A 13,264-nucleotide genomic window follows, 5' to 3' on the forward strand; every position below is an offset into this window, starting at 1 on the left:
CAACAGCTAACCAAACTTTGGCTTAACCTACATCTCTCTGTCTCTTTCTGAACTCTGTGTGGTTGCTGCCTGACCTTCCTCTGCGGGAAGAAGAAGGCAACCTGAAGAAATGAGATTCGTGATCAGATTATTAGGTCATTTGTTTCCAACCCCCGCCCCATACAGTGCAATTGTCAAAGGGCGGTGGAGCAAGCAGTACGGAATGAGCACCCTTGCTCGGTGCGGGAGCTGCCCCACTCCCAGGACTGGATCACAGCCTCTGTCACTCAGCTCCCTCCGGTTCTCTCCAGGCACCCGTCCCGCACAGCCTGGCGTGTGCCCCTTGACCTGCGCCCCCTGACCTGTGCCCCCTTGCCAGGCCCCGCTTAGCCACTTCTGCTCCCCCACCCCTATTCCTCAGTTTGCGGCTTCCTTTTGGTTTCTTCAATACCTCGATACCTTGGTTTTATTTTATTATTTCAATTATTAGTGCACTTTCTCCTTGTTCCCCTTTTTTTGTGACATCTCACTAAATGGTGAGATGTAATTGGTGCCTTATTCACATATTTGATAACTCAGTGAAATACATTTCTTCCTTTTATATAACATGCAGTCTAGAGGGTAATTAACGCCTTCAAACTGACTAATGCGTATGTATGTGTTTATATTTATTTCGTTATTTTGTCCTGGCCGCCTTCCTGCACCTGTTGTTTCTTTCCCACGTCGCTTTCCTACCACATTTTGTTTCCCACAGCACCAGTGAAACCTGAATGGGAGGAATATGTTTCGGTGCTGAATGGGTTAAGCAAGTGGCAGCGTTTCAAGGAAGTTAACCATCGTGGACTTTCTGCTTTTCTAGAAGCTGAAGTTCAGAAATGCTCGAATTTGATCTCAAGTTGACTGAATATTTGCTCTGAATATCAGATTTCATTTGTATTAAAACGGAACTACAATGAATGATTGATTGAAAAACATATCTCCTGTAGATGGGATATTTCGCAAAATGTATGTTAACTGGTATGTATATTAATCAGATAACTGCGGTTATACGCACGCTGATTGGGTTAACTAGAACTCCTGTTCCGCCTCTAGTTGATGGAAATACAGTACTACACATTGCTTCTAGGCAGAGGTGAACTGAATTTACAACTGCATAGATTGCCAACACACCTGCTTTGTCAGAAAAAACTAATCTGGATTTTGCAGTCAGCTGGCAGATCTGGAATTTAGTGTGCTGAAACTAAGTAACGTCCAGAATAGGAAACATTATATAAAAGAATTATTTATATGAAAGGACTTTAGGTTATACAGTTCACTGTCCTCAAACTGCTTTTTTAAGCTGCTTGACACTATTGATTTGACATAGTCGATTAACAAAATGGACAAAGGAATGGATAATCCTGCATTCATCACCGATGACAACCTCAATGTAGAACAAAACTCAAAACAAGAAAACATTGCACAAATAGAAGTGCCTAAGCAAGAATTTGAAGAAGGGCCGTGTGGCTGGGGAAGATTTACACCAAGCTGGATTCAGTGCTGCAACAATCCAAAAGGATACTTGGTCTTTTACAGTCTGCTAGGTATCATTCAAGGTAATTTTTAAAAATAATTTTCTTTCTTGTTTTATCTTTTATTTGATTTTTGCTGAATCTGGTCTGTCATTGAAAAGAAAACAAATAGATAAACGTTTTACTTCTTAAAGTCTTAAACCAGTGCTTATGATATGTGAGAATAGGGTCATAGAGTCATACAGTCAGGACATGCTATCATACAACTCCCTTTAGGCTGACAGGGGATTGTGGATTGTTCATGTTTCTACAGCTGTGATGAATGATGTTACATAATTAAGCAGAATGTATTGAAATTTAGTTTTCTTCTTCGTTTTCTACTTAACCGACTGAAAATATTTAACCTGAATTTTCTTTTATTTAGCATGAATTAACTGGGAACCAATGGGTCAAATAAATTTAGGTGTAAAATTGGTTTTACATTTAGATAATAATCTGTGTATTACTGCTTTTTCTTCAGATGAATGGACATATTTTAAATTTGAAACCAGGAGACTAGGATATTGTTTTAAGAAGATGTCCATTCTTCCCTCTGGCGCTTACTGTTGCAAATTAATCTCTGAAGGGAATGTTAACATAGTTGCATACCTGTTGTTGTGGAAGGTAAATCAACCGGGCAGATATTCAGCCTGTTGAAATAAGACATACTGTCAAATAGATCAAATGGCTATGCTTTACTAGTGACTGTCAAAGCCACAACACCACCTCCAACCAGCCTGCTTCTGAACCCTCCCTGAAGTCTGCAGGATTTTCTATAAGTAGCACACAAATATATACAACAGCAACTGTGTATTATACACTTTTTTTTGCAATACTGCTGGTCTGAATGTGTGAGTGCTTGTGTTTGGGGGTATGGTTGGCTTCCACATTTGTTAGAGTTTCGACAACCCTCTGGGTAGACAATTCTACAGATTCACTATCCTCTGAGTTAAACAAAGATGTCAACTCAGACCTATTTAATTTTTCTCTTATTCTGTGTGTATCCTTTAGTTCTAGACCCCTGACCAGGTGAATCATTCTTTCTACTGTACTTGAGAGTTATAAGCACAATCTTCTCAATATCTCCTCATGGGACAGACATACCATCACAGGAATTAGTCATCTACTTATATCCTTTCACAGGTAAGGCAACCAAAACTGCACAGAATGGTCCGGTCGAGCCTCATGAAGCTTCTATATAATTGTAGAAAGTAATCTTTACTCCTGTACTCCAATGGTCTTGCAATAAAGATCATCATACTGATTACTTTCTGAATTGCTTCTACATGTGTTAGCATTCAGTGACTTTTGAACAAGGCATCCAGGTCTTTTCGGACATCAATACTTCCCAATCTCTCACCACTTAAAAATATTCTCCACATCCCATCATCCTACTGAAGATGATATATATATCACATATATCCATATTACATTTTATTTGGTATGTCCTTACCCACTCACTCAGCCTGTCAAAATCTCCCGCTGAAATCTCTTTGCATCTGAAAATGACCTGTTTATTCCTCTTATTAACCAATCCTCAAACCATGCTGATATGTTACCTCCCCATCGCATATGCTGTAGTTTGGTTTTTTAACCTCCAGTGTGGGATTTTATTGAAAGCCTTCTGAAAGTACAAATACACTATGTCTTCTAGTTTCCCCTTAACTACTCTGCATCGTCAAAAAACTCTTAACTGGTTCATTGAACCTGATTTCCTGTTCATAGATCCATATTGCATCTGCACAATTCAATCATTATTTTCTAATTGTTTGGTTATTACATCCTTTACAATCTATTGTAATTAATATCATAGATATAATAGTATTTTTGCTATTACTGCCATAAATCTAGTAGACCTATAGTTCTGATTTCTTCCTTCTCTCGATTAAGGAGTGGGGTTGCATGGTAGCCTTCTGATTTGGAGGTATCATTCCACAGCCTCTCGAATTTTGGAAATTACCACGAATGGATCCACTATCATAGCCACTACTTCCGACATTCTGGGATGCAGAACATTGAGTCCGATAAATTTTTCAACTTGTAGGTCATTAATTTCTCAAAATTTCTTTTTCTCACGATAATTTTTTTTTAGTTCCTCATTCTCAGCAATTCCTTGGAGTTGTGTTATGTTTGGGAAATTTCCTTTGTCTTCCTCCATGAAGACTGACAGAAAATAGCTATATTATACTTCTGCCATTTCCATAGCTTATAATAAATTCTCATGTCTCTGCCTGTAATGGACCCACTTTTATCAGACATGATTTCCCTTTCACGAAGCCATGCTAACTCTGCTTAATTAGATTATGATTTCCAAAATGTTCTGTGATTACTTCCTTAATATTGATTCCAATACTTTTCTAACAATAAATGTCAGGCTAGTTGGCCTCAGTTACCTACTTTTTGCTCCTCTTCCTTTTTGAATAGAGGTGTCAAAATGACAGTTTTCCAATCTTCTGATACTTTTCCAAAATGCAAGTACGCTTGGAAAATTACAACCAATCTATCCACTATCTCTTCAGCTACCTCTTTTAGGATCCAAGGATGTAGACCATCAGGGCCAGGGGATCTATCTACCTTTAGCCACACTACTGTGTCTAATACTACCTCTAATGAAGGTGATGATACTTAATTTCTCCCTTCCTTTCTTTGGTATTGTTGGGAAGTTTGAAATATCTTCCAGTTTTTGTCCAGTGTGTGCAGGAGGATTTCCTGTTGCAGCATGTAGACAGGCCAACAAGAAGCAAGGCCATATTGGATTTGGTACTGGGTAATGAACCAGGCTAGGGGTTAGATTTGGAGGTAGTGAGCACTTTGGTGATAGTGACCACAATTCAGTTATGTTTACTTTAGCAATGGAAAGGGATAGGTATATAGAGCTTGGCAAAAGTTATATCTGGGGGAAAGGCAAGTATGATGCGATTAGTCAAGAGTTAGGAAAGGAAACTGTAGGGGCTGGGTACAATTGAAACATGGAGCTTGTTCAAGGAACAGCTACTGCGTATCCTTGATAAGTATGGACCTGTTAGGCAGGGAGGAAGTGGTCAAGTGAGGGAATCATGGTTTATTAAAGAAGTTGAATCTCTTGACAAGAGGAAGAAGGAGGTTTGTGTAAAGTTGAGACATGAAGGCTCAGTTCGGGTGCTTGAGAGTTATAAGTTAGCCAGGAAGTTACTAAAGAGAGAGCTAAGAAGAGCCAGGAGGGGACATAAGAAGTCTTTGGCAGATAGGATCAAGGAAAACCCTAAAGCTTTCTATAGGTATGTCAGGAGTAAACGAATGACTAGGGTAGGATTAGGACCAGTCAAGGATAGTAGTGGGAAGTTGTGTGTGGAGTCCGAAGAGATAGGACAGGTGCGAAATGAATATTTTTCGTCACTATTCACACAGGAAAAAGACAATGTTGTTGAGAAGGATACTGAGCTATTGGCTATTAGACTGAATAGATGAGGTTCATAAGGAGTTGGTGTTAACAGTTCTGGAAAGTGTGAAAATGGATAAGTCCTCTGGGCCAGATGGGATTTATCCTTGGATTCTCTGGGAAGCTAGGGAGGAGATTGCAGTGCCTTTGGATTTGATCTTTTTGTCATCATTGTCTGTAGGAATAGTGCCAGAAGTCTGGAGGATGGCAAATGGTATCTCCTTGTTCAAGAAGGGGAACAGAGACAACCCTGGCAATTATAGACCAGTGAGCCTTACTTCTGTTGGGGGCAAAGTTTTGGAAAAGATTATAAGATTATAAGGTGATTTATAATCACCTGGAAAGGAATAATTTGATTGGAGTAGTCAACATGGTTTTGTGAAGGGTAGGTCATGTCTCACATACCTTATTGAGTTATTTGAGAAGGAGACCAAACAGGTGGCTGAGGTTAAAGCTGTTGATGTGATGTATGTGGATTTCAGTAAAGTGTTTGATAAGATTCTCCATGGTAGGCTATTTCGGAAAATACAGAGGCATGGGATTGAGGGTGATGTAGCAATTTGGATCAGAAATCAGCTAGCTGTAAGAAGACAGAGAGTGGTGGTTGATGGAAAATGTTCATCCTAGAGTTCAGTTACTAGTGGTGTATTGGAAGGATCTATTTTGGGGCCATTGCTGTTTGTCATTTTTATAAATGATCTGAATGAGGGCATAGAAGGATGGGTTAGTAAATTTGTGGATGACACTGAAGTTGGTGGACAGTGCAGAAAGGTGATGCAGGTTGCCGAGGGACTTAGATAAGCTGCAGAACTGGGCTGAGAAGTAGGAAATGGAGTTTAATTTGGAAAAGTGTGAGGTGATTCACTTTGGAAGGAGTACCAGGAATTCAGAATACTGGGCTAATGGTAAGATTCTTGATAGTGTGGATGAGCAGAAAGACCTCAGTGTCCATGTGCATAGGTTTCTGAAAGTTGCAACCCAGATTGATCAGGTTGTTAAGAAGGCATAAGGTGTATTAGCTTTTATTGGTCAAGGGATTGAGTTTCGGAGCCATGAGGCCATGTTGCAGCTGTACAAAACTCTGGTGCGGCTGCACTTGGAGTATTGCGTCCAGTTCTGGTTGATGCATTATAGAAAGGATGTGGAAGCATTGCAAAGAATGCAGAGGAAATTTACCAGGATGTTGCCTGGTATGGAAGGAAGATCTTATGAGGAAAGGCTGAGGGACATGAGGCTGTTTTCATAGAGAGAAGACGGTTAAGAGGTGACTTTAAAATAGAGGCATACAAAATGATCAGAGGATTACATAGGCTGGACAGTGAGAGCCTTTTTCCTTGGATGGTGATGGCTAGCACGAGGGGACAAAGCTTTAAATTGAGGGGTGGTAGATATAGGACAGAAGTAGGTTCTTTACTCGGAGAGTAGTAAGGGCATGGAATGCCATGCTTGCAACAGTAGGCAACATTAATGGCATTTAAATAGTCATTGGATACACATATGAGTGATAATAGAATAGTGTAGGTTAGACAGACTTTAGATTAGTTTCACAGGTCGGCGCAACATTGAGGGCTGAAGGGCCTGTACTGCATGTAATGTTCTGTGTTCCCCAATGGGATTTCACTAAAACATAAGGAGCCAAGACTGCAGATTCAACAATAAAACAGAAATTTATTACACACGTAAAAAAATGATAATAAAGCAAACCAAACCAAGCCTCTGATTTGACAGATGGTTTATCTGACTGTACTGGATGAATGTAAACATATCCTATTTAATATTGAGAATATCAAAATCACTATTTTTGATTGCCACCACAATCTACCTTCCCAAGCTTCATCCTTCTCTCTTGCAACAGTGAGGTTGAAACAGACTGTTTGCAATCTTGGTATCATTTCGTCCCAAGATGAGTTTTTAATCTCATCTCTGTTTCATCACTAAGATCATCCCTGTTCACCTAGGTCCTCAGGGCAGTTCACAAATTCCATCAATTTGGCCCAGTTCCAGTTGTTGATGTGAAGATAGGAGAATTATGTCCAGACATGAATAACAAGAAATACTGGGAATCTTCCACATCTATTGCTGCTTCAATACTCCTTCAGTGTAATGCAGGACCATCCGTTCTTTTCTATATTTTATAGTTATAATAGAACTCCATTCCAAGCATTCAAAGCAATTCTGAGAAAATTAAATCCACTAATCCCTGTGCTCCTGCTCATATTTGTCTTGCTTCACCTGCTGAGGAAACCCTTGTCCATGCTTAGCTAAATGCTATACTTGGCTTTCCAGATCAGTTTCCTCACTCTCACTGTCTAAAATACAAAGAATTCTAACTCTTAGAAATTCTCTCCCAAAAGACCTTGTGGGTCAACCTACAGCACGTGAACTAAAATGGTTCAAGAAGGCATCTCACCACCAGCTTCTCATGGGCAACTAAGGATGGCAATAGATGCTGTCCAGGCAGTAATGCCCACATCCCATGAGTGTATGCAAAAAATGTCATCCAAAACTCTGCTGTCTCCATCACTAAAGATTACAGGTTGAATTGCTGGCAAGAAGGGGTGTAAAATTATACTGTGACAACTTAACATCAACTGTTTCATTACAAATGCTGACATAATAATACTGGAAACAAGTTGACAGGACAATGTATATTTCAGAACACCTGACTTAGGTTGAGTTAATGGAGAGTGTGTCCATAAGTGTAAATTGGGAGGGAAAATCCAATGAAGGTTAAGTTAAAGCCTGAGCCATTTCAACTCCTGACTTCATTTGCAAGCAGGTCAGTTAATGTTGGCAATTAATATTGGCCTTGATTAAGAGCAGCAGCAGCCTTGCCCATTTCTGTCGCTATCAATTAAATCTCAGTTAGGTATGTAATGCTCCCTTCATTTCCCATTGTGTAGCTGCTGCCTCTTACCTACCAGAGTTCATAAGTGAGAAGCTTGTGTGACACTGGCAAAACTGTAGTTGGCAAATACCAAACAACTATCTCACTAATTGTCTTAGCTTTCTACAATTCTACAATTCAGGTGCACTGCTGTTGACACAGCAGTGGCATCTCTAGATAAAGCATGTGGCAGCAGGAACAAAACAGGAGTCAGTATGACATTTTAATTTCTCAAACTCTAACCCAGCTTTTAAAGGCCTCCATAGGGCAAGGAAAATGTCATCCATTCTGACATGTTTGGTAAGTCACGAGTTCTTAAAACGCACATTTGAAGAAATAGCAACCTGCAAGTTGAGCAAGGGCAGTGAGCAACCATCTGTCACATTAGGAACAGGAAGTAGGGACTGCCTGGGAGTGTTGACTAGTTAGAGGCATTTAATTATATGTAAATTTGACAGAAACAACTCAAAGAGTCAGAGAAATGTAGTACTGATACAAGATTCTTTTAGTTAGAAATAGATCATCAATTTACAATGCAATTTCCTGACTGGTGTGCTACTTTAGTGCCAAATTAAGGGTTGTCATAGACCAGACAGAAAATCTTCAATAGTATTCCGATTATAACTAATGACATCGGAAGAACTCCTGATAAGAGTTCCGGATATAGGGTCTCAGCAATTAGGAGCCAGATTAAAGGGCAGGACTTCAGGCTCAGAAATAAGGACCATTTTTGGAACCATGTGTCATGTAACAACAATAAGGTAAGTGACTGGAAAAATTATGTAAGGGATGTTGGTTCGTAATATCGCATAATATATTCTTTCTACCGTTTGGATACCACAACAGCTCCAACAAAATAAACTTTAAACAAAGATAGCAGAAGTGCATAATGTCTGCAAGTTCACAGAATATTATAACAGGGAGGTCTGTGACTTGCACTCAATTGAAGCATTTGTTAACCAAAACTTGCAAAACCGGTCACTTGGTTTTATGCAGTCCTTTTTTGCATGACTCCAAACAAATATTCTGATACAGAGCTTCCAAGCTCAGTGTTTACAAAAAAAAATTTAAAATACATACCTTCTGGAAACCAGATATAACTTTCCTGTCAGTGACTCTCTCTCTTTTGTATGGCAAAGCTTGAACTTTACCAAGCTGAAAATGTGTTGCGGGAAAAGCGCAGCAGGTCAGGCAGCATCCAAGGAACAGGAGAATCGACGTTTCGGGCATAAGCCCTTCTTCAGGCTTATGCCCGAAACGTCGATTTCCTGTTCCTTGGATGCTGCCTGACCTGCTGCGCTTTTCCAGCACCACATTTTCAGCTCTGATCTCCAGCATCTGCAGCCCTCACTTTCTTCTTGAACTTTTCCAAAACAAGCACAGAGAATACAAGAGAAACAGAGTTATATTTCAAGTCCAGTATGACTCTTCTTTGGAACTGAGTTCTATTTTTCTCTCCATAGAAGCTGTCAAACCGGCTGAGTTTCTCTAGCATTTTCTGTGTTTGTTTCAGATTTCCAGCAACTACATTATTTTGTTTTTTATTTGATTTTTTTTTGAGTTCCTGACCATTCCTTGACTGAATGAGCACAGCTCCAGTAAATTACAAGAAGCGCAACACCATCCGGAATAAAGCAACCTGCTTGATTGGCACCACATCCACAATCATCTACCCTCTCCACCACTGAATCTCACAAGTAGCAGTGTGTACAATTTACGTGATGCTCTGCAAAAATTCACCAAAGATCCTTAGACAGTACCTTCTAAACCTATGACCACTTCCAACTTGAAGAACAAGGGCAGCAGATACATGGGAATGCCATCAGTTGCAAGTTCCCTTCCAAGCCACTCACCGTCTTGACTTGGAAACATGTCACCATTCCTTCAGTGTTGTTGTGTCAAAATCGTGGAATTCACATCCTAAAGACTTCATGGGTCAGCATACATCTATTGCACCTGTTCAAGAAGTTAGCTCACCACCACTTCTCAAGGGCAACTGGGGATGGGTAAGAAATGATGGTCAGCCAACAACACACAAATCCCACAAGTGTATTAAAAAAAAGACTTATCAAGATGCAGCCTAAAGGAGGAAAGAGAGATAGAAATGTACTGAGATTCAGGGAGGAAATATGGTTGCCATAGCTATGACCACTGTTAGATTTCTCGCTGAGTTTTTCATTATTTTCTTTTATTCTTTTATTACTGTTCTGTATTACAAGCTGAAAATAACAGATGGACTTTGGGCAGCTTGGGTTAAAAAGAAAAGAATAGACCAGAGAAGCATGTTTTATTTGTGAGGACAGCCCTGGAGGCTAGTTGCAGGCTGAGCATTGTTCAAAAGGTTCTAACAAACATGATGGCTCCCAGAAGAACATTGTGTTTATTCAGAAAGCAGAAGCTGGCTATTTATCAAGTTAGTACTAGAAAATTGTACGAGTACATCTAAAGAAGTCTCCATGTTCAAACAGTTGACAATATTGAATGGTGACTGAGGTCTCATGGAGAGTTGATCAGTCAAGGCAAGGCAGAATTGTAGTTTTTTCAAACTATGTTTCCTGAGAGTTGGTTCTGGAATGCTGCTAGGATGGCAGAAAGATTTGAGAACTTTCTGCCTAATCAATATACCAGCTTCCAGAAACCAAAGAGAAGAAATCTACGTTAGAAGTATGGATGTCTTTGCTTGGACGAATAGAGAAGGTGACTCTGATCAATGTTTCAGGAAAAATGGCTAAGAAGTCCACATTCATGCCTGTGAACAATCCATTTAAGTAATTTGGCCAATTTTGTTTGTTTCTTTTATTTATCCCTTCACTGTGTTTATTTGTCTGTCTGTCTATATAGAGTCATAGAGTCATACAGCATGGAAACAACAATCCAACTTACCTGTGCCAACCAGACATCCCAATGTGACTTAGGCCCATTTGCCAGCAACTCATTCATGCCAAACAGATATTGTAAATTAATCTTGCCCCACATCCTATTTATATACCCATCCAGATGACTTTTAAATGGTGTAATAGTACCAGCCTCCACCACCTCCACTGGCAGCTCATTCCATATATGCATCACCCCTTTGTGTGAAAAAGTTGCTCCTTAAGTCCCTTTTAAATCTTTCCCCTCTCTCCTTAAAACTATGACCTCTAGTTTTGGACTCCATTGCTCTGGGAAAAAGACTATTCACCCTATTCACATCACCCCCCATGATTTTATGAATCTCTATCAGGTCACCGTCAGCCTTAAATGCTCCCGGAAAAATAGCCCCAGCCTCTTCAGCCTATCCCTATTGCTCAAACTCTCCAACCCTGACATGATTCTTGTAAATCCTTTCTGAACCTTTTCAAGTTTCACAACATCTTTCCTATAGCAGTGAGACCAGAATTGAATGCAGTATTCCAAAGGTGGCCTAACCGATGTCCTGTATAGTGGCAACATGACCTCCCAACTCCTATACTCAATACATTGATCAATAAAGGCAAACATATCAAATGCCTTTTTCACTATCCTGTATACCTGTGACTCCATTTTCAAGGAACTATGAACCTGCAGCCCAAGGTCTCTTTGTTTGGGAACATGGGCCAAGACCTTACACTTAAATGTATAAGTCCTGCCTTGATTTTCGCTACCAAAATGCATCCATATCCCTTTAAATGTTTCCAATTCATTTTCCAATTCAGATGCCTTTTAAATGTTATAATTGTACCAGCCTCCACCACCTCCTCTTGCAGCTCATTCCATGCACACCACCTTCTGCATGAAAAAGTTACTCTTCAGGTCCTTTTTAAATCTTTGCCCTCTCAACTTAAACCTATACCATTTAGTTTTGGACTCCAAGGAAAAAGATCTTGGCTACTCACCCAATCCATGCTCCTCATGATTTTATAAACCTCTAGGTCACTCAGCCTGTGATGCTCCAGGGAAAAAAGGCCAGCCTATTGAGCCTCTCCCTATAACTCAAACCCTCTAATCCTATCAACATCCCTGTAAGTCTTTTCTGCACCCTTTTAAGTTTAACAACATTCTTCCCATAGAAGGGCAACCAGAATTGTAAATAAAAACTAAAAGAACTGCAGGTGCTGTAAATCAGAAATGAAAACAACAATTGCTGGAAAAACTCAGCAGGTCTGGCAGCATCTGTGGAGGGAAATCAGAGTTAACATTTCAGGTCGAGTGACCCTTCTTCAGAAGTTCTGAGGAAGGGTCACTCGACCTGAAATGTAAACTCTGATTTCTCTCCTCAGATGCTGCCAAATCTGCTGAGTTTTTCCAGCAATTTTTGTTTTTGTTTGTGGACCAGAATTGTCTACAGTTTTCTAAAAATGGCCTCATCAAAATCCTATGCAGCCACAACATGTCGTCCCAACTCCAATACTCAAAGTTCTTTCATGTGCATGGGGCTGAAAACAAATGCTTTGAGATACAAATCTCAAGTGTCTGAGAATTAATTATTCACAAAATCTGGGATTGGTTATACAAAAGTCTGATGAGGAACCATTTGAGTGTCTATTTGGGGACCTTTGATGGTTTCATTTTACTGGATTGCGAATACAGAGGTAGAAAAACTGCTTTTGTTCAGCTGTCTGTCTCTGTGTTATAATACTACAAATGCTGAAATGATTAAAATTCAGAATGCTCAAAATTCTGAGGAATTTTGGGGGATGGAAGATGGAGATCTGGCCAGGGGTGTGTTGGAATATTGAAATTCATGGTTAATAGTGAAAACAAAAAAATACGAATTGGAATATTAGCAGTAGACCTGCTGCAGCAGGCCAATCCCACTCTCAAATTTGAAATTCTCATCCTTGTTTTCAAAGACCCTCATTGCTTCATCTGCAAGCCTGTTCCAGATTTTTTCAAATGTTTCCTTGTTAGTTCTAGTTCTTACCAGCATTTCAATGAGTTACATTAATCCTCTCTCTAATGAAAAATAATGTGCATAGATAGAAAATAAATCCTAAAAATGTCACAGGAGTTGTCAGACTCCCCTTACGAAGCTAGAAATCCTTTTAGATGTTTATTGTAATTTTGACATCATTTACTTAACAGGATCACATATCATCACCAAGTTAGAATTGACAATGTGGTTCAATTTATTTTTTTGCAATACTAGAATTAAACTGAGTATGTTGTCTAATGTAGATTGTATTAGCCTTTTCCCATATGGCAGGATATGGATCTTTTGCTCCCTTGTTATCTATACAAGTGTGAATGAGAAATTGCATATACAATATTGCTTTACCACTAGAAAGTTTATGGGTGAATATTTTTAAAGTATTTAAAATAACTGTAATTGGGATAAGACATTATGATTGAAAAGAGCATGCATTTAGAAATCAGAAAACCATTGAATCTTATAAAGAACGAGGCCATTTGGCCCAACATGCCAATTCTAGCTCTTTGAAAGAAGTATCTATTTAGGCCCAATCTCCATAG

General features: G+C 39.5%; 1 protein-coding gene across 1 annotated transcript in view; it reads left to right on the top strand.

Annotated features, from left to right (window-relative positions):
* Positions 1-377: 377 nt before the first annotated feature.
* LOC122559862 (solute carrier organic anion transporter family member 4C1-like) overlaps positions 378-13,264 on the top strand; it is a 175,808-nt gene continuing 162,921 nt past the window's right edge. The window contains exon 1 of the mRNA XM_043709986.2: positions 378-1,574. Within this exon, the coding sequence (XP_043565921.2) occupies positions 1,358-1,574 (217 nt within the window). The 5' untranslated portion in view covers positions 378-1,357. The remainder of the gene's footprint in view (positions 1,575-13,264) is intronic.

The sequence above is a fragment of the Chiloscyllium plagiosum genome, unplaced genomic scaffold (genome assembly GCF_037043375.1).
Source record: "Chiloscyllium plagiosum isolate Xiang-an unplaced genomic scaffold, Cpla_swu_hap1 HiC_scaffold_2, whole genome shotgun sequence".
Taxonomy (NCBI): Eukaryota; Metazoa; Chordata; class Chondrichthyes; order Orectolobiformes; family Hemiscylliidae; genus Chiloscyllium; species Chiloscyllium plagiosum.